The 19,568-nt window shown below is 36.7% G+C and overlaps 1 protein-coding gene across 4 annotated transcripts in view; it reads left to right on the top strand.

Annotated features, from left to right (window-relative positions):
- rps6ka1 (ribosomal protein S6 kinase a, polypeptide 1) overlaps positions 1-19,335 on the top strand; it is a 138,192-nt gene extending 118,857 nt beyond the window's left edge. For all 4 annotated transcript variants that reach the window (XM_062041502.1, XM_062041501.1, XM_062041503.1 and 1 more), the window contains 11 exons: positions 1,158-1,222; positions 1,509-1,611; positions 1,691-1,821; positions 5,157-5,282; positions 5,350-5,439; positions 5,520-5,678; positions 9,060-9,221; positions 14,350-14,426; positions 14,484-14,601; positions 14,664-14,801; positions 17,899-19,335. In XM_062041502.1, the coding sequence (XP_061897486.1) occupies positions 1,158-1,222; positions 1,509-1,611; positions 1,691-1,821; positions 5,157-5,282; positions 5,350-5,439; positions 5,520-5,678; positions 9,060-9,221; positions 14,350-14,426; positions 14,484-14,601; positions 14,664-14,801; positions 17,899-18,021 (1,292 nt within the window). In that variant the 3' untranslated portion in view covers positions 18,022-19,335. The remainder of the gene's footprint in view (positions 1-1,157; positions 1,223-1,508; positions 1,612-1,690; positions 1,822-5,156; positions 5,283-5,349; positions 5,440-5,519; positions 5,679-9,059; positions 9,222-14,349; positions 14,427-14,483; positions 14,602-14,663; positions 14,802-17,898) is intronic.
- The last annotated feature ends 233 nt before the right edge of the window (positions 19,336-19,568 follow it).

The following is a 19,568-nucleotide window of genomic DNA, read 5'->3' as shown; positions in this document are numbered from 1 at the left end:
CTTTGGTTGAGATTCATACATACACACTACATACATACATACATAAAGATATACAGACATACATACACACTACATACATACATAAAGACATACATTATAGTCATACAGTATCAGACAAAAGTTTGTAAACAGTTTCTTTTGCCATTCAGTGAAAAATGTGTCCAAGGTTTTCACTGGTACTGTAAATTAAATAAAAATAATACACAAAATCTTCAAAAACAAAAATTAATTATTGAATAGGAAATGCATACATATAATATTGATTAAACATTCCTTTTTAAAATGGCATATTTAAATAAATAAAACATATTTATTACAAAGTTACATTATATTTATAGATTTATTTTTTTTTGGTCTTAGCTTATTAATTATTAATTTATAAATAATAAATACATTTACTACAAATGTTATTTTATATTTTTAAATTAGGATATTTTACTCACAAAAGGAGCTGTATTTTAAAATAAAAATTTATTAAAATGTATTTTTAATTAATTGTTATTTTTATTTAGATTTTTTACCTCATTGATTAAATAATAAATACATATACTATTGACTGTACATTCATTTTAAAAATTGGATGTATTTTATAATAATTTATCAAAAATATGAATTTGTATTACTGTAAATTATTTCAATTTTTTTTTTCTTATATTTTAATTATTAAAAAAAGAGCTGTTTTAAATAGTTAATATTTATTATCTATTTAAATACAATTTCTTAGTTTAAGTTTATTTTTCATCCATCATCCATTTTCTACCGCTTGTCCCCCTTCTGGGTCACAGGGGTGCTGGAGCCTATCCCAGCTGCATTTGGGCAGTAGGCGGACAAGTCGCCACCTCATCGCAGGGTTAACACAGAGAGACAAACAACATATGTTACCTTATTAATTAAATAATAAATCCATGTAGTATTGATTGGACTTTTTTCTTTACTAAAATAAGAGCTGTATTTAAAAAAAAAAAAATCTTAGTTTAAATTTATATTTTTAGATGTTAAAACTTATTCAAATGAAGATTTGTATGTTAATAACTCCTGTTGTTTATTTTAATGTTACTTTTTTACCTTATTCTTGATTACATAATACACAATTTGATATTTTAATGAAAAAAGAGCTGTAATTATATGATTGAATATGAAATTGTGTTTCACTGTAGGATCTGGTCCTGACGGAGCGGAGGAGATTAAACGCCACGGTTTGTTTTCCAACATCGACTGGAACGTGAGTGTGCTGTTAACTTGTTGTTTTATTTAAAGCTGCATTATTGTTTTTAATCACTCCAACTATTTTATTAACTCTAGTTAATATTTTATCATAATGTTTATATTTTTCCCTCGTGGAGCACTAGGTTGCTGAGGAATCTGTAGTTCCTACAGTAGTCAGCATGGCTGACAAATGCATTTTTTTTCACCAGCCACCAGTTCTAATGAGCACTGTGAATTCTGCCTAGCAACAAGTAGTCATGCAAACATGAGCATGTAATTCATATCAAAAACTGTCCTTCCAGAAACTGTTCCGCAGAGAAGTCAAACCTCCTTTCAGACCGGCGGTGGCTCGCCCTGATGACACATTCTACTTTGACTCAGAGTTCACCTCCCGTACTCCTAAAGGTCAGCGGTCAAATGCTTCTCCCTGGAAACCGGCGTCGTGACAGAAAAAGCTCACATGTCAAATTGTTCCTTCCTTCAGATTCTCCTGGCGTGCCGCCGAGTGCCGGAGCTCACCAGCTCTTCAGAGGCTTCAGCTTCATTGCGTCGACTCTGTTGGAAGAGGAAGGTTTAGTTGAGCCGGTGCAGCCGCCGCCTCACCCGGTGGTGCAGGTAAGACGGTAGAAGCGAGGAAACCTTTACTTTGAATATGTATATATATATATATATATATATATATATATATATATATATATATATATATATATATATATATATATATATATATATATATATATATATAAGTCGCTCCGGAGTATAAGTCGCACCGGCCGAAAATGCATAATAAAGAAGGAAAAAAACATATATAAGTCGCTTTTTTTGGGGGGGGGGGAATGTATTTGATAAAACCCAACACCAAGAATAATAATAAAATAAATAAAGAATAGTGAACAACAGGCTGAATAAGTGTACGTTATATGACGCATAAATAACCAACTGAGAACGTGCCTGGTATGTTAACGTAACATATTATGGTAAGAGTCATTCAAATAACTAGAACATATAGAACATGCTATACGTTTACCAAACAATCTGTCACTCCTAATCGCTAAATCCCAAGAAATCTTATACGTCCAGTCTCTTACGTGAATGAGCTAAATAATATTATTTGATATTTTACGGTAATGTGTTAATAATTTCACACATAAGTCGCTCTTGAGTATAAGTCGCACCCCCGGCCAAACTATGAAAAAAACTGCCACTTATAGTCCGAAAAAAATACGGTATATGTAATACATATACGTATAACCATCTGAAGACAGGAATGAGTAGCATTCATATAAAAAAGATCACCATACTCTAGCACAGATACAAATGTGGCAGAGAAAAGGCGCTTTTTTTACACCAAAAGAAAATCATCTCTTATAACGGAAAAAAAAACCCCAGTTTAAGTTTTAGTTTCTTCACCAGTTGATCAATAAAAGGTTTAAAAGCGAGGGAGTCAATGTATTATTTATATTCATGCAGCACTTCTATGACATTCCCTTCCAGAGTGGACACTTAACGGGGGAGTTTGAGGCACCTTTCTATGTTTGAAAAACAGCATAAGTTTTGTCTTGTCAGCATTGAGAACCATTTTTAAGTCAATAAGTGAATACTGCACAGCGACAAAAGCTTTCTGCAGGGAGTTAACAGCCTGTTCAACAGATGATCCAGAGCAATAAATAATTGTATCGTCAGCATAAAAATGCATATTAGCATCAGGGAAATGTTGTTTGAGATCATTGATGTATAATAGAGATGACCGATATTATCGGCCGATGAATGCTTTAAAATGTAATATCGGAAATTATCGGTATCGTTTTTTTTTTATCTTTATCGGGGTTTTTTTTTTAAATTTTTATTAAATCAACATAAAAATCACAAGATTAGGGATGATGTTTGATAAGGAATTATCGAGTTCGAGCCTATTATCGAATCCTCTTATCGAACCGATTCCTTATCGATTCTCTTATCGAGTCCAGATAGGTTGTTGTATATGGAAAAAAACACACAATATTTGGTTTAACAAAAGCTCACTTTTATTACATAATAAAAAAATAAAATCTAATAAATAAATAAATATTGACTGTTACCCACCTAAAAAAATTAAATAAAATAAATAAATATTGACTGTTGTTACCCAAAGTATATTAAGTGGGATTTTTCAGAGAAACAAATATATACAGTAACACAAAAACAAGCTGTCTCTGTGATCACTATAGGTGTATAAATAATAATATAGTGTTAAATAAAATCAGTCCCTTGGGCACAAAATTGAAAATAATACAGCTCTCCAAAAAGTGCACTTCTGCTGCTATTTGACATAACTGTTTGTTATGATGCTTTGACATTTTTGCACTTTATTTCTTTATTGAAAGAAAATTCTATGAAGAGAAAAGTTCTTTGCAAATGTGGTTACAATGCTAAAAAATGAAAAGTTAAAGCTAAAAAAAGAAATACACTTTATTGAGTTAACATTATTTCTTTATAGGGGGAAAAATGTTATGAGCTAGAGAATATAACAACTACACTACCCAGCATGCAACGGGAGTTACGAGCATGCGCGGTAGCCCCGAAAAGTGTTGCATGTTGCCACGCTGTGAAAGTAAACGTCAAGAACTCAGCCAACACGCCTCGTCTGCATTATTTATAATTAGACAGACAACACATATACAGTGTGATTTTGTTTTGTTTACAAGGAAATAAAAACAAAAGTTCAAAAAGGGCGATGTGTTGTATATATATGTATGTGCTGCGGTTGCTTTAAGAACGTTGCGACAGCTGCCGTAAAGGAGGTGCGTTGCTAGCCTGGTTGCTATGTTTCCGGTTGGTCGTAAAAGTGTTCGTCATGTGTTTTACCCTGCTAAAATCTCTCAGTAAAGTTATTCGATGGATTATAGCTTTTGTTTTGAACTTTATTACACCTTGGAGTGCTTTATCCCGTCCATTATTTTCCTGCTTTCGCTATATGCGCCTAATGACTGAGCTACATGACGTCATTTCTTGTGATGTCCCACGGAGCATTTCTGGTCGGGACGGGATTCGAATAAAGAATCAACTCTTTTCCTTTACTATAGTGGTCTCGATAACGGGTACCGGTTCTCAAAAAGGGATTCGAGTCCGAGGACTCGGTTCTTTTCTTATCAAACAACCGGGAAAACCAGTTTCGAGTATCATCCCTACACAAGATACACTTACAATTAGTGCACCAACCCAAAAAACCTCCCTCCCCCATTTACACTCATTCACACTCATTCACACAAAAGGGTTGTTTCTTTCTGTTCTTGTTCCTACATTATATATCAATATATATCAATACAGTCTGCAAGGGATACAGTCCGTAAGCACACATGATTGTGCGTGCTGCTGGTCCACTAATAGTACTAGCCTTTAACAGTTAATTTTACTCATTTTCATTAATTACTAGTTTCTATGTAACTGTTTTTATTCTGTTTTACTTTCTTTTTTATGTTTAATTTATTTATCTTATTTTATTATTATTTTTAAAAAGGACCTTATCTTCACCATACCTGGTTGTCCAAATTAGGCATAATAATGTGTTTATTCCACGACTGTATTTATCGGTATCGGTTGATATCGGTATCGGTAATTAAGAGTTGGACAATATCGGATATCGGCAAAAAGTCATTATCGGACATGCCTAATGTATAATATAAATAAGAGTGGCCCCAATACAGATCCTTGAGGCACCCCTTTATGAACAATGACAAATTCTGAACAAAGGCCCTCATATTTAATACACTGTGTCCCGTTATCTAAATAATCTTATTATCTGTTATTTTAATAGTCTTCTTGGCCCTCATAAAGATTGTAAACAACAGGCAGAATCCTAAAAAAAAATTGCAGTTTTCCTTTAAAATGTAAAAAAATTCCAAATATTAAAAAAAAACCCTGTTCTATAAGAAGTATACCCTTAAATGTTGAAGTCCATTTTTCCTTTGCAGCAGCTTCACGGGAAGAACTTGTTGTTCAGCGACGGCTACGTGTTGAAGGAAGACATCGGCATGGGCTCCTTCTCCGTGTGCAAGCGATGTGTCCACAAGGCCACCAACACAGAATACGCCGTAAAGGTAAATCTGCTCGCCTGTCTAAAATGGCACTTTCTTCTGCTCCTGCTAAACTCCTGTCTCTTGTCAGATGATCGACAAGACCAGCACGGACCCCTCGGAGGAGATCGAGATCCTCCTTCGATACGGCCAACACCCAAATATCATCACACTGAAGGACGTGAGGATCACGCTGTCGGCACGTGAACGCCGCTTCTCTTCGAGCTCACACAAACGTACCGTTGGCGCTCCCCGTTGCAGGTGTACGACACGGGGAAGCAGGTGTTCCTGGTGACGGAGCTGATGCGAGGCGGCGAGCTCCTCGACCGCATCCTCAAGCAGAAGTTCTTCTCGGAAAGGGAGGCCAGCGCCGTGCTGCACACCATCACCAAGACTGTGGAGTACCTGCACTCACAAGGGGTGAGGACAGCGCACGACGTCCTTCATCACACTTAATGGTGCAAATCAGACAAGCGATACCAAAGCTACACTCTATAATGTCCGCCATGATTTTGTCATTGCGTCGTTACTAGATATGTCCGATATTATCGGCCGATAAATGCTTAAAAATGTAATATCGGAAATTATCGGTATCGTTTTTTTTTATTATCTTATCGTTTTTTTAATTTTTTTATTTTAATTTTTTAAATTAAATCAACATAAAAAACACAAGATACACTTACAATTAGTGCACCAACCCAAAAAACCTCCCTCCCTCATTCACACTCATTCACACAAAAGTGTTGTTTCTTTCTGTTATTAATATTCTGGTTCCTACATTATGTATCAATATATATCAATACAGTCTGCAAGGGATACAGTCCGTAAGCACACATGATTGTGCGTGCTCCTGGTCCACTAATAGTACTAACCTTTAACAGTTAATTTTACTCATTTTCATTAATTACTAGTTTCTATGTAACTGTTTTTATTCTGTTTTACTTTCTTTTTTATTCAAGAAAATGTTTTTAATTTATTTATCTTATTTTATTGTATTAATTTTTTTAAAAAGGACCTTATCTTCACCATACCTGGTTGTCCAAATTAGGCATAATAATGTGTTAATTCCACGACTGTATATATCGGTATCGGTTTATATCGGTATTGGTTTATATCGGTATCGGTAATTAAGAGTTGGACAATTTCGGAATATCGGATATCGGCAAAAAAGCCATTATCGGACATCCCTAGTCGTTATATTTCTTCTCAAGTAAACAGGCTATGAAACATGACACCACCGTCATATTAGAGGGGGATTTTTTTTAGGAATTTTGCATATCGTTCACAATCATTATGAAAGACATGACAACGGATATATATTTTTAATGCATTCTAACTCGTAAATAAAAGTTCTCTTACAGCGGAGCAAATGGGAGGTCCTCTATTCCGCCCATAAAACCCAACAAAAAAACATTCAAAAAGCGCCAACAATACTCTATTTACATTTCGTGACTTGAATATTAACCAAGAATTAGTGATATTGTTATTATAAGCGCTAACGCAGACAAACTATTTATAGCTTGTGTGCTTATACTGATATGATCGACTGATCAGCTGCTTCCTTGTTTACTTGCTCGTCAAACTTTATTGGAGATAATAAATCAGGCTTCTCACCTGGATAGTAGAAGAATGAGGAAGTATTTGGACAAGTTGGTAGATTTTGACAGCCAATTTAGACACTGAAATGGTGAGAACCACACAAAAAGACGCTTGGCTCAACCCCTCTTTTTGTGTGAGGATTATGAGTCATTCTTTATTTAAATGGAAATATCCAGCAGTCTGCATCTGATTGACAGCAGACATTGTACAGTAAGTGATGTTTTATTATGTTTGTTGGTTCTCATAAAGTCTGCAGTGAGTAATAATCAGTGATGATGTAGTTAAAAAAATCAAACATTTTGATAAGTTTTTTAAATTAATGCGCCGCGTATACTTAAAATGATTAAAATACATCAATATTAAATGTTATTATTAATGTGTGCGTACTACAGTACATATATTTATATTTATTTATATATATTTATTTAGTTTATATATTATTTATATATATTTATTTATTTATTTATATATGCACCTTATTGCTTTTTTATCCTGCACTACCATGAGTTTATGTAACGAAATTTCGTTCTTATCTGTGCTATAAAGTTCAAATTTGAATGACAATAAAAAGGAAGTCTAAGTCTAAGTCTAATATATACTTACATCATGTATATAAAACCTTAATGGAGGTGTTTAGATGTTTTTTAAGGGCTTTATAGGCAGAATAGCGCGGCTCCCATTGGTTCCATTGTAAGCAGACTTTTGATTGCATTTATTTACGAGTTAAAATGCATTAAAAAAAATCCATCTGTCGTCATGTCTTTCATAATGATTGTGAACGAAAGGAAAAATTCTACAAAAAAAAAAGTGCAGTTCACCTTTATCAAGGTAAATACTTATCATAACTATTACATGGCATTTAACTTTGGTGAGTGCTAAATTTGTGAGTTTGTATTGCACAACGTATACATAAATTATACGTTAAAAGAAGGGTTTAATACACTTGAGACATTTTTACAAAAAAAAAGTCTAAATTTTTCCTACTTTGATTTTAGGTTTTAGTATGATTTTAGGCTCAATGTGTTAATATTATGGCTGTCAGATGATTATGAAAATGTGATCACATTAATCACAGTTTACTAATAAATCATGTTTAATTAAATGTACCGGGTATTATATTATATTTGTATTATTTATGATAAAATTAATTGTTAATTTATCATACTACATGTATTTCTATATATTTTTATACCTAGTATATTATTTTATTTTATTTTGCCATGCTCTCCTGTTTGATAACAATACACCATACTATTATCATTTATAATAAATATATATTATTTATGATAAAAATAATCAGATTAATCACATTTACAAACTTATCATGATTAATCAATAGCTAATTAATTAAATGATCAGATTTTATATATTGATCAGATTAATCACATTTACAAACTTATCATGATTAATCAATACCTAATTAATTAAATGATCAGATTGTATGTATTGATCAGATTAATCACAATGATTTATTTACAGCATTGTTGTTTTATTTATTTTTTGAATGAAATTATCTTAATATATGTACAGTATTAATAATACAGTATACATAATATTAGTGTTATTTTTAACGAAAATAATACATTAAGTTTATTATATTGATATTTTAATAATTGAATATTGTATTTATAATAAGTAACTATACAGTATACAATATTATTATTTATAATAAAACATAATAATTTAAAATATTTATCATATATATTTATATATAATTATAATTTTTAATTTTAGAAAATATTAATGTTTTGTTTAACATCAGTAATTATTGTGTTTATTTAATCACGTTAAAATGTTTAAAGCTATCAACACATGCGCATCATTTCAAGCCACGTACCATACCTCTCTGTTATGACAGCGGATGCTCTTTTTTTCAACTTTATCCTGGCCTTAACACAACAACAGGGCTTTTTTTTATCTTAGATTAATCATGATTAATTAATGTATTTTGTGATTAGTCAAATTTTTAAAAAAAACTTCATAATTTGACATATCCTTAGTTATTAAATCCTAGCAAACAGGACTCCTTAGTTTTTGTCGCATGGTACTACTGCAATAATCAACTAAGTGCTCCTTTGCCAGTATTTGAAAGGGTTAAAGGAAGTGTCATTTACACTCTTGCCCACAAGGTAGCGCTACGAGACTTGTCTTTTCACCAAGTATGTCACTGTGGTCATCCACAAGCACACCTTTTCTGTGTAGGTGGTGCACAGAGACCTGAAGCCCAGCAACATTCTGTACGTGGACGAGTCGGGCAACCCAGAGTCCATTCGCATCTGCGACTTCGGCTTCGCCAAGCAGCTGCGCGCCAACAACGGTCTGCTGATGACGCCCTGCTACACCGCCAACTTTGTAGCCCCTGAGGTGAGCCCAAAATAATGGGGGTGGGAATGATCCAGTTCCAGGGTCAAACTGTCACCATGTCGTCATATTTGGCATTGTTGACAATATCAGGCCTCAAATGTTTACTTTTTAAGGTCAAGGCAAGTGCTGCCTTAAAGGAGGTCTCATATTTTAAGTAATAATTAAGATTATTGTTATCAATATGATTACTGATTAAGTAAAGCAGTGTTGGGGTGTGTACGTAATACCATTATGTCATTTGTAATGTCTAATAAAAAGACTATAGATAAACGTTATCCATATATTTATAGACAAATATTGGGTTTTTTTTTATTCTTTAATAACATCAACTTGTCAGTTTTTTGTCATTACATGATGCCTTTATCTCTATTTTTACATTTTGATAGAGAGAGTTTTTATTTTTATATTTTTTTAAGTTATGTACATCATGTAGATGATGTATCGGGACAGATCCATTATGAGTTTGAGCAGAAATATGTCATATAGGAATTAACTACCGTATTTTTCGGAGTATAAGTCGCTCCGGAGTATAAGTCGCACCTGCCGAAAATGCATAATAAAGAAGGAAAAAAACATATATAAGTCGCACTGGAGTATAAGTCGCATTTTTGGGGGAAATGTATTTGATAAAACCCAACACCAAGAATAGACATTTGAAAGGCAATTTAAAATAAATAAAGAATAGTGAACAATAGGCTGAATAAGTGTACGTTATATGAGGCATAAATAACCAACTGAGAACGTGCCTGGTATGTTAACGTAACACATTATGGTAAGAGTCATTCAAATAACTATAACATATAGAACATGCTATACGTTTACCAAACAATCTGTCACTCCTAATCGCTAAATCCCATGAAATCTTATACGTCTAGTCTCTTACGTGAATGAGCTAAATAATATTATTTGATATTTTACGGTAATGTGTTCATAATATCACACATAAGTCGCTCCTGAGTATAAGTCGCACCCCTGGCCAAACTATGAAAAAAACTGCGACTTATTGTCCGAAAAATACGGTATACACAATAACACATTAACAAAATGATTTCACATGAAGGATTTTTGAAGTGACATGAAAAAAAAACACAATTAATGTAAACAAAACCTGGTGTTTACTTTTTGATATCAAAATAAAACACAAAGCAGTTTGGCTAATGAAGATGAAGTCTAATAAACAAGCTTTGTTCTTTTCCAACGTTTGGCCAACAAAAAAAAAACCTGGAGCGATACCTCCCATATCGAATAAACAATCTTCACCGCCTGCGTTCAATTCGATGAGATGAAAAAACATTATAGCTAGTATTGATGTTATTTGAACACAGGAGGAGTGAACATTAGAGATGGCCGATAATATCGGCCGATAAATCCTTTAAAATGTAATATCGTAAATTATCGGTATCGGGTTTTTTTTATTATCTGTATTGTTTTTTTTGTTTTTTTTTATTAAATCAACATAAAAAACACAAGATACACTTACAATTAGTTCACCAACCCAAAAAACCTCCCTCCCCCATTCACACTCATTCACACAAAAGGGTTGTTTCTTTCTGTTATTAATATTCTGGTTCCTACATTATATATCAATATATATCAATACAGTCTGCAAGGGATACAGTCCGTAAGCACACATGATTGTGCGTGCTGCTGGTCCACTAATAGTACTAACCTTTAACAGTTAATTTTACTCATTTTCATTAATTACTAGTTTCTATGTACCGTATTTTTCGGACTATAAGTCGCAGTTTTTCATAATTTGGCCGGGGGTGCGACTTATACTCAGGAGCGACTTATGTGTGAAATTTTCAACACCATCCATCCATCCATCTTCTTCCGCTTATCCGAGGTCGGGTCGCGGGGGCAGCAGCTTAAGCAGGGAAGCCCAGACTTCCCTCTCCCCAGCCACTTTGTCCAGCTCCTCCCGGGGGATCCCGAGGCGTTCCCAGGCCAGCCGGGAGACATAGTCTTCCCAACGTGTCCTGGGTCTTCTCCGTGGCCTTCTACCGGTCGGACGTGCCCTAAACACCTCCCTAGGGAGGCGTTCGGGTGGCATCCTGACCAGATGCCCGAACCACCTCATCTGGCTCCTCTCGATGTGGAGGAGCAGCAGCTTTACTTTGAGCTCCCCCCGGATGGCAGAGCTTCTCACCCTATCTCTAAGGGAGAGCCCCGCCACCCGGCGGAGGAAACTCATTTCGGCCGCTTGTACCCATGATCTTGTCCTTTCGGTCATAACCCAAAGCTCATGACCATAGATGAGGATGGGAACGTAGATCGACCGGTAAATTGAGAGCTTTGCCTTCCGGCTCAGCTCCTTCTTCACCACAACGGATCGATACAGCGTCCGCATTACTGAAGACGCCGCACCGATCCGCCTGTCGATCTCACGATCCACTCTTCCATCACTCATGAACAAGACTCCGAGGTACTTGAACTCCTCCACTTGGGGCAGGGTCTCCTCCGCAACCCGGAGATGGCACTCCACCCTTTTCCGGGCGAGAACCATGGATTCGGACTTGGAGGTGCTGATTCTCATCCCAGTCGCTTCACACTCAGCTGCGAACCGATCCAGCGAGAGCTGAAGATCCTGGCCAGATGAAGCCATCAGGACCACATCATCTGCAAAAAGCAGAGACCTAATCCTGCAGCCACCAAACCAGATCCCCTCAACGCCTTGACTGCGCCTAGAAATTCTGTCCATAAAAGTTATGAACAGAATCGGTGACAAAGGGCAGCCTTGGCGGAGTCCAACTCTCACTGGAAACGTGTCCGACTTACTGCCGGCAATGCGGACCAAACTCTGGCACTGATCATACAGGGAGCGGACCGCCACAATCAGACAGTCCGATACCCCATACTCTCTGAGCACTCTCCACAGAACTTCCCGAGGGACACGGTCGAATGCCTTCTCCAAGTCCACAAAACACATGTAGACTGGTTGGGCAAACTCCCATGCACCCTCAAGGACCCTGCCGAGAGTATAGAGCTGGTCCACAGTTCCACGACCAGGACGAAAACCACACTGTTCCTCCTGAATCCGAGGTTCGACTATCCGGCGTAGCCTCCTCTCCAGCACACCTGAATAGACCTTACCGGGAAGGCTGAGGAGTGTGATCCCACGATAGTTAGAACACACCCTCCGGTTCCCCTTCTTAAAGAGAGGAACCACCACCCCGCTCTGCCAATCCAGAGGTACCGCCCCCGATGTCCACGCGATGCTGCAGAGTCTTGTCAACCAAGACAGCCCCACAGCATCCAGAGCCTTAAGGAACTCTGGGACCGAGGAGCTTTTTAACTACCTCAGCAACCTCAGCCCCAGAAATAGGAGAGCCCACCACAGATTCCCCAGGCACTACTTCCTCATAGGAAGACGTGTTGGTGGGATTGAGGAGGTCTTCGAAGTATTCCCTCCACCGATCCACAACATCCGCAGTCGAGGTCAGCAGAACACCATCCTCACCATACACGGTGTTGATAGTGCACTGCTTCCCCTTCCTGAGGCGGCGGATGGTGGTCCAGAATCGCTTCGAAGCCGTCCGGAAGTCGTTTTCCATGGCTTCCCCGAACTCCTCCCATGTCCGAGTTTTTGCCTCCGCGACCGCCGAAGCCGCACACCGCTTGGCCTGTCGGTACCTGTCCGCTGCCTCAGGAGTCCTATGAGCCAAAAGAACCCGATAGGACTCCTTCTTCAGCTTGACGGCATCCCTCACCGCCGGTGTCCACCAACGGGTTCTAGGATTACCGCCACGACAGGCACCAACTACCAACTACCGTAAAATATCAAATAATATTATTTAGCTCATTCACGTAAGAGACTAGACGTATAAGATTTCATGGGATTTAGAGATTAGGAGTGACAGATTGTTTGGTAAACGTATAGCATGTTCTATATGTTATAGTTAATTGAATGACTCTTACCATAATATGTTACGTTAACATACCAGGCACGTTCTCAGTTGGTTATTTATGCGTCATATAACGTACACTTATTCAGCCTGTTGTTCACTATTCTTTATTTATTTTAAATTGCCTTTCAAATGTCTATTCTTGGTGTTGGGGTTTATCAAATAAATTTCCCCAAAAAATGCGACTTATACTCCAGTGCGACGTATATATGTTTTTTTACTTCTTTATTATGCATTTTTGGCCGGTGCGACTTATACTCCGGAGCGACTTATACTCCGAAAAATACAGTAATTGTTTTTATATTGTTTTACTTTCTTTTTTATTGAAGAAATTTGTTTTAATTTATTTATCTTATTTTATTTTATAATTTTTTTTAAAAAGGACCCTATCTTCACCATACCTGGTTGTCCAAATTAGGCATAATAATGTGTTAATTCCACGACTGTATATATCGGTTGATATCGATATCGGTTGATATCGGTATCGGTAATTAAGAGTTGGACAATATCGGAATATCGGCAAAAAGCCAATATCGGACATCCCTAGTGAACATCCCAGTCAACAAGTAAAGAATTTATAAACAAGTTGTGACAACGTTCACGACACATCGCCTGCTGCAAAACATGAAATAGTTTTCTCCTTCGCTGTATACTTTTAGTGTGGGTACAAGTGTCTCCGATATTGTCCACACCTGTCTCCATCTAAACACAGCAGTGCGCTCTTAAACGCACGGCGGCAGGCGAGGGAAAATGACGTTAAACCAAGTGGAATCCAATAACCCTTGTACCTAAGTTACGGTCATTGCGAAAAAAGATACGTCCTGCACTGCACTCTAATCCTTCACTCTCACTTTCCTCATCCACAAATCTTTCATCCTCGCTCAAATTAATGGGGTAATCGTCGCTTTCTCGGTCCGAATCTCTCTCGCTGCATTGTAAACAACGGGGAAATGTGAGGAGTCCTTCCTCCGGTGACGTCACGCTACTTCCGGTACAGGCAAGGCTTTTTTTATCAGCGACCAAAAGTTGCGAACTTTATCGTCGTTGTTCTCTACTAAATCCTTTCAGCAAAAATATGGCAATATCGTGAAATGATCAAGTATGACACATAGAATGGATCTGCTATCCCCGTTTAAATTTAAAAAAATTCATTTCATTAGGCCTTTAATACGGGGTAGATGGTGACAAATGAAATAAAGACTTGCTTGTTGCGTTGATGTCAGGTGTTGAAGCGTCAAGGCTACGATGAAGGCTGTGACATCTGGAGTCTGGGGGTCTTACTGTACACCATGATGGCTGGGTGAGTCCACGTTTTGCACTTCTTTAAAAGTCGTACTCACTTATTACCTGCCGACAGTTTCACTCCGTTTGCCAACGGGCCTGAGGACACGCCCAATGAGATCCTGAACAGGATAGGAAACGGTCACTTCAGCCTGTCTGGAGGCAACTGGGACACGGTGTCTGACGCCGCTAAGGTACAACTCAACTCGTCGCCTTACAGCCAGACTCTACTTAAATGTGTCCTCCTGTCCTGCAGGACTTGGTGTCCAAGATGCTCCACGTGGATCCGCATCAGAGACTGACTGCCAAGCAGGTCCTCAGACACACGTGGATCGTCCAGAGGGACAAACTACCCAACAGCCAACTCCCACACCAGGACCCCAAACTCGTCAAGGTGAGGAAACAGTTGGACCTGCAAAATCCTACACTGCAAAAACTGAAATCTAAGTAAGATTAAATATATCAAATAAGGGTGATATTTGCTTATTTTCTGTCTGATAAGATAATTCTTCTCACTAAGCAGATTTTATGTTAGAGTGTTTTACTTGTTTTAAGGGTTTTGGTCCTAAATGATCTCAGTAAGATATTACAGCTTGTTGCTGAGATTTTATGACCTATATTGAGTAAAACATGCTTGGAACTAGAATATCAACTGATGCAAAGCTGTGTCATCAACACTCACAAGTATAAAACTACTTTTTTAAAGTAATAATTTCTTATTTCAAGCATGTAAAAAAAGACTCATGACTTTGACACAATTGTGTCTCATATTAAAACAGATGACAGCCAAATGGACTTTGCTGTTTTATTTTGAATAAAACAATAGAAAATACGTACTCATATAGTAGTACAGTTGTTATTAGTGAGAATATACTTATTTTCAGGTATTTTTGGGTTCATTGAGGTTAGCTAATTTTACTTGTTTTAGAAAGTCTTGACAAGCCAAATTTTCTTGTTCTATTGGCTGATAATTTTGCTTAGTTCAAATAAAATACCCCACATTTTTGTATTTTTTTTCTTGTTTTTGAACACTGACTTTTTGCAGTGTAGCATCTACATCAGAAAATATACAATTAACATGAAGTGAATCACAATCATTACTTTTTAATAGCATTGGCTGCCAGTTCTATGATTAACTACATTCCTCTATCAAATAAACAGCTCTGATTAATTTCTATATTACTTAAAAGAAAACTGGTTTTGTTTAATGAACTGCTTCCCAAACATTTAATAAAGTCAAATACAAATAAGGCAACAAGAGAAGTATCCACCACTTCTCTTTTTTTAAGTACATCTGTACAGTAGATATGGGCATCTACATCAACTATATGATTTGCCTGAGTGGCGGGACAGGGCAGATTAAAAAAATAAAAAATATATATATATTTATTTATTTTTTAATCGATTTAGAATTGTTTCAAAAAAAGTATCATGATTCATTCGAAAATTGAATTTTTGACACCCCTAGTGTATATGTAATATATAAGTGTAATAATACAGTTTAAATCCATTATTTACATAGTCTAATTAAATGTTTTACATTTTATATTTTACCAAAATTGTTATATTTTTAATAAACTACCCATAACATACCATAAGTCATCACACACACAAAAACTCCAATGAGAAGTTTCTCTGCTTCATTTCATGTCCCTCCTTTACTTTATATTTTGTTTGCTCTTTCTATTTCGTTCACATCAAAGATACATCGTCACGCTTGTATTGTTTTAATTGATAAATGCATTTGATTAAAAAAAAAATGATTATGAAATTATCACTCGGCTGTTCAAAGGACAAAGTTGACCGCTCGCCTTTATATCACACATTAATGGTGTGTCATCTAAAAAAATTGAAATTGATTGATAAACAATTATACAAATATTTAAGAGATGTATATACTCATATTTTCCTCATAATAATTGTATTTATTACTAGAGATGTCCGATAATGGCTTTTTTGCCGATATTCCGATATTGTCCAACTCTTAATTACCGATTCCAATATCAACCGATACCGATATATACAGTCGTGGAATTAACACATTATAATGCCTAATTTTGTTGTGATGCCCCGCTGGATGCATTAAACAATGTAACTTTACCATGAATTGATTAACGTGGACCCCGACTTAAACAAGTTGAAAAACTTATTCGGGTGTTACCATGTATCCAATCAATCCAATCCACTTTATTTATATAGCACATTTAAACAACAAAATGTTTCCAAAGTTTCCAATTAGTGGTCAATTGTACATAATATGTACTGTATTGTGCAATCTAATAATACAAGTTTCAATCAATCAATCAAAAGCAAGGTTTTCCAAAATAAGAGGACAACTTCAACTCCAGTTATGGAAAAAAGTGCCAACATGGCACTGCCATATTTATTATTGAAGTCACAAAGTGCATTATTTTTTTTAACATGCCTCAAAACAGCATCTCGGAATTTGGGACATGCTCTCCCTGAGATAATCCTGATACCCACTACAACTATGGGAAATACCATACTTTGACTTTCACAAAGTGCATTATTTTTTATTTATTTTAAACATGCCTCAAAACAACAGCTACAAAAACAATGAAGGCCCACAGCTTAAGTCCAGAGTATACTAGAGCATACTTGACAACCTTGAGACCTCCGAATTCGGGAGATGGGGCGGGATTGAGGTGGGCGGGGTTGGGGGGGGGCGGGGTTTGGCGGTAGTGGGGGGTGTATATTGTAGCGTCCCGGAAGAGGTAGTGCTGCAAGGGGTTCTGGGTATTTGTTCTGTTGTGTTCATGTTGTGTTACGGTGCGGATGTTCTCCCGAAATGTGTTTGTCATTCTTGTTTGGTGTGGGTTCACAGTGTGGCGCATATTTGTAACAGTGTTAAAGTTGTTTATACGGTCCACCCTCAGTGTGACCTGTATGGCTGTTGACCAAGTATGCCTGGCATTCACTTGTGTTTGTAAAAGCCGCACAGACAAATGCAGAGGACAAATTTCACCACATCTAGTGTGTGTGTGACAATCATTGGTACTTTAATCTTAATATATTATGTGACTGGGCCGGCACACTGTTTGTGAAAATCGGGAGTTTGAAACCGATACCGATAATTTCCGATATTACATTTTAAAGCATTTATCGGCCGATAATATCGTCAGGCCGATATTATTGGACATCACTATTTATTACTATTTGTATACTGTTATATCACTGTTACCTTATCCCTTGCACTAAATGTGCCAAGTATGAGACTGCGTGTACCTTTTGGAGAATGACAACTGTAATAAACCTTGAAATAAATAAATACATGTAAATAAATAGTAACATTTTAAAGATAAAGGTAACTTTTGTTGGTTCTTTTAAACTGCTGTCTAGCACTTTGTGTTGCAACTTGTTGCTTTATAAAAAAAAAAAGTTTGGATTGGTTGACGGATGAATCAGTTGGATGGCTGCTCTGTGTTGAATATAAAATGGAAGACTAAACTAACGGGATGACTGCTTTCCAGGGCGCCATGGCAGCCACCTACTCGGCCCTGAAGAACTCGCAGCCCACCCCCGAGCTCAAACCCATCGAAAGCTCATTCCTGGCCCAGCGGCGCGTTAAGAAGCTTCCGTCCACCTCGCTCTAGACGCTGACACGCACCTCTCCTATCAGCTGTCGGCGAGCCTGATGGCTCGATGGGATGGGCGGGGCGGGGCGGCGGAGACGACCAGCCAAGGAACATTGACTGTGACCATGAACACATTTTGTCTGCTTTAGTATGAATGGGGTTTGTATGTACTGTGTGTGTGTGTGTGTGTCTGTCTGTATGTGTGTGTGTGTTCCTGCATGACCACCATGCCATTTTCCTCCAGCTTGCTGCACGTTTATTTGTCTGACTGTTTCTTCTTCTTCTGTCTCATTGTTTGTGAAGATGATGATGATGATGATGATGACGCTCCTTACACCAGCGGCTTGTGCTGCTTAAATCCGTTTGTGCCGGCAGCACGGCAGCTACAGTCCTGTCCTAATGCTGTTCAAATGTTATTTCTTTTTTAGATATATATATATATCTATATTAGTAATGTGAATAAAATAATATATATATATATAAGGTATATATTGCTGCCATAAATGCCTCCTTTGGCGTTGGTACAGCCAGAAAATGGGGAAATGTGGGAAATGTTTGTCAATGTTTTCTTTTCCCCGGTGTCAGTTTGCATGACTAGCAGTCTCTCCTTCTCTCCGTGTGGGTTTCTTCTTTTTGGATGATTTCACTACAAAATGGTGGCTTTTTGTGGAAGAGACTTGGCATGTTCCAAAAAATAATAATGATATTGGCTCCATTTGTTTTGTTTAGTTTTAAAGTGCGTCATATCGAATGCATGTTTCCTGTGCTGGTTGAGTTCTGTCTATTTGTGCGTTGCTTTAAAATAGTGCAAGACATACTGAACACATTGCTAAGAAAAAAAGAAAAAAAAAAACTCAACAAAAAGTCTCTTCTTGTGTAAGAGGCTGAGCAGACTGTTCTAACTTCATGGAATTCACTTTTTTCCCCTCTTAAAATCACTGCTTGTGTTTCATTTATTGTTATATTTTCTTTTTTTTTTAATTGACATCAAGATAGTTTGCCCTCAGTGTGTAGGTCCTGCTTTCAGCTCGGTGCCTAAAGGCCTACTTGCTGAGGAAATGTCCAGAATATTTTATTTACATGGAGAAAAGAAAAAAAACACACCAGAAGAAGAACTTGATGAATCATCTGTCAATCAACCAGCTGTCTTACCTCAAAAGGGATCAAACGTTCTAGCATTCTTTTCTTGTGTGGTGGCAAACAAACAAAAAACAACACATTGCTCCTTTTGACTCAAAGTTGTGCTGTTTATCTTATTGTATGATGAAGATGAAGAGTTTTATATCTTAAAAACATTAAAGATTCAGTTGCTACGGTAAGTTGTCTGCTGCGTCTCACTAAAATGGGCACAATATTTATGTGTGTCATACTTGAAATGTATTTAAATAGACCAAATAAACCTATCACAACTTGGGATTTTACACGTTGTATATCCATAATAATCATTAATATTGGTTTACTTTTTTGTTTTCTATCTTTTAATTCCAAATGCATGATATTATTCAACTAATCAATTTCCAAGCAAAATCAGTCTAGTAAAATAGCTGGTGTTAATATCTATTATA

Source organism: Entelurus aequoreus, linkage group LG03 (genome assembly GCF_033978785.1).
Source record: "Entelurus aequoreus isolate RoL-2023_Sb linkage group LG03, RoL_Eaeq_v1.1, whole genome shotgun sequence".
In the NCBI taxonomy this organism is placed as follows: Eukaryota; Metazoa; Chordata; class Actinopteri; order Syngnathiformes; family Syngnathidae; genus Entelurus; species Entelurus aequoreus.
The sequence above is the reverse complement of the archived record's forward strand: the minus strand, read 5'-3'. Positions and strand labels throughout refer to the sequence as shown.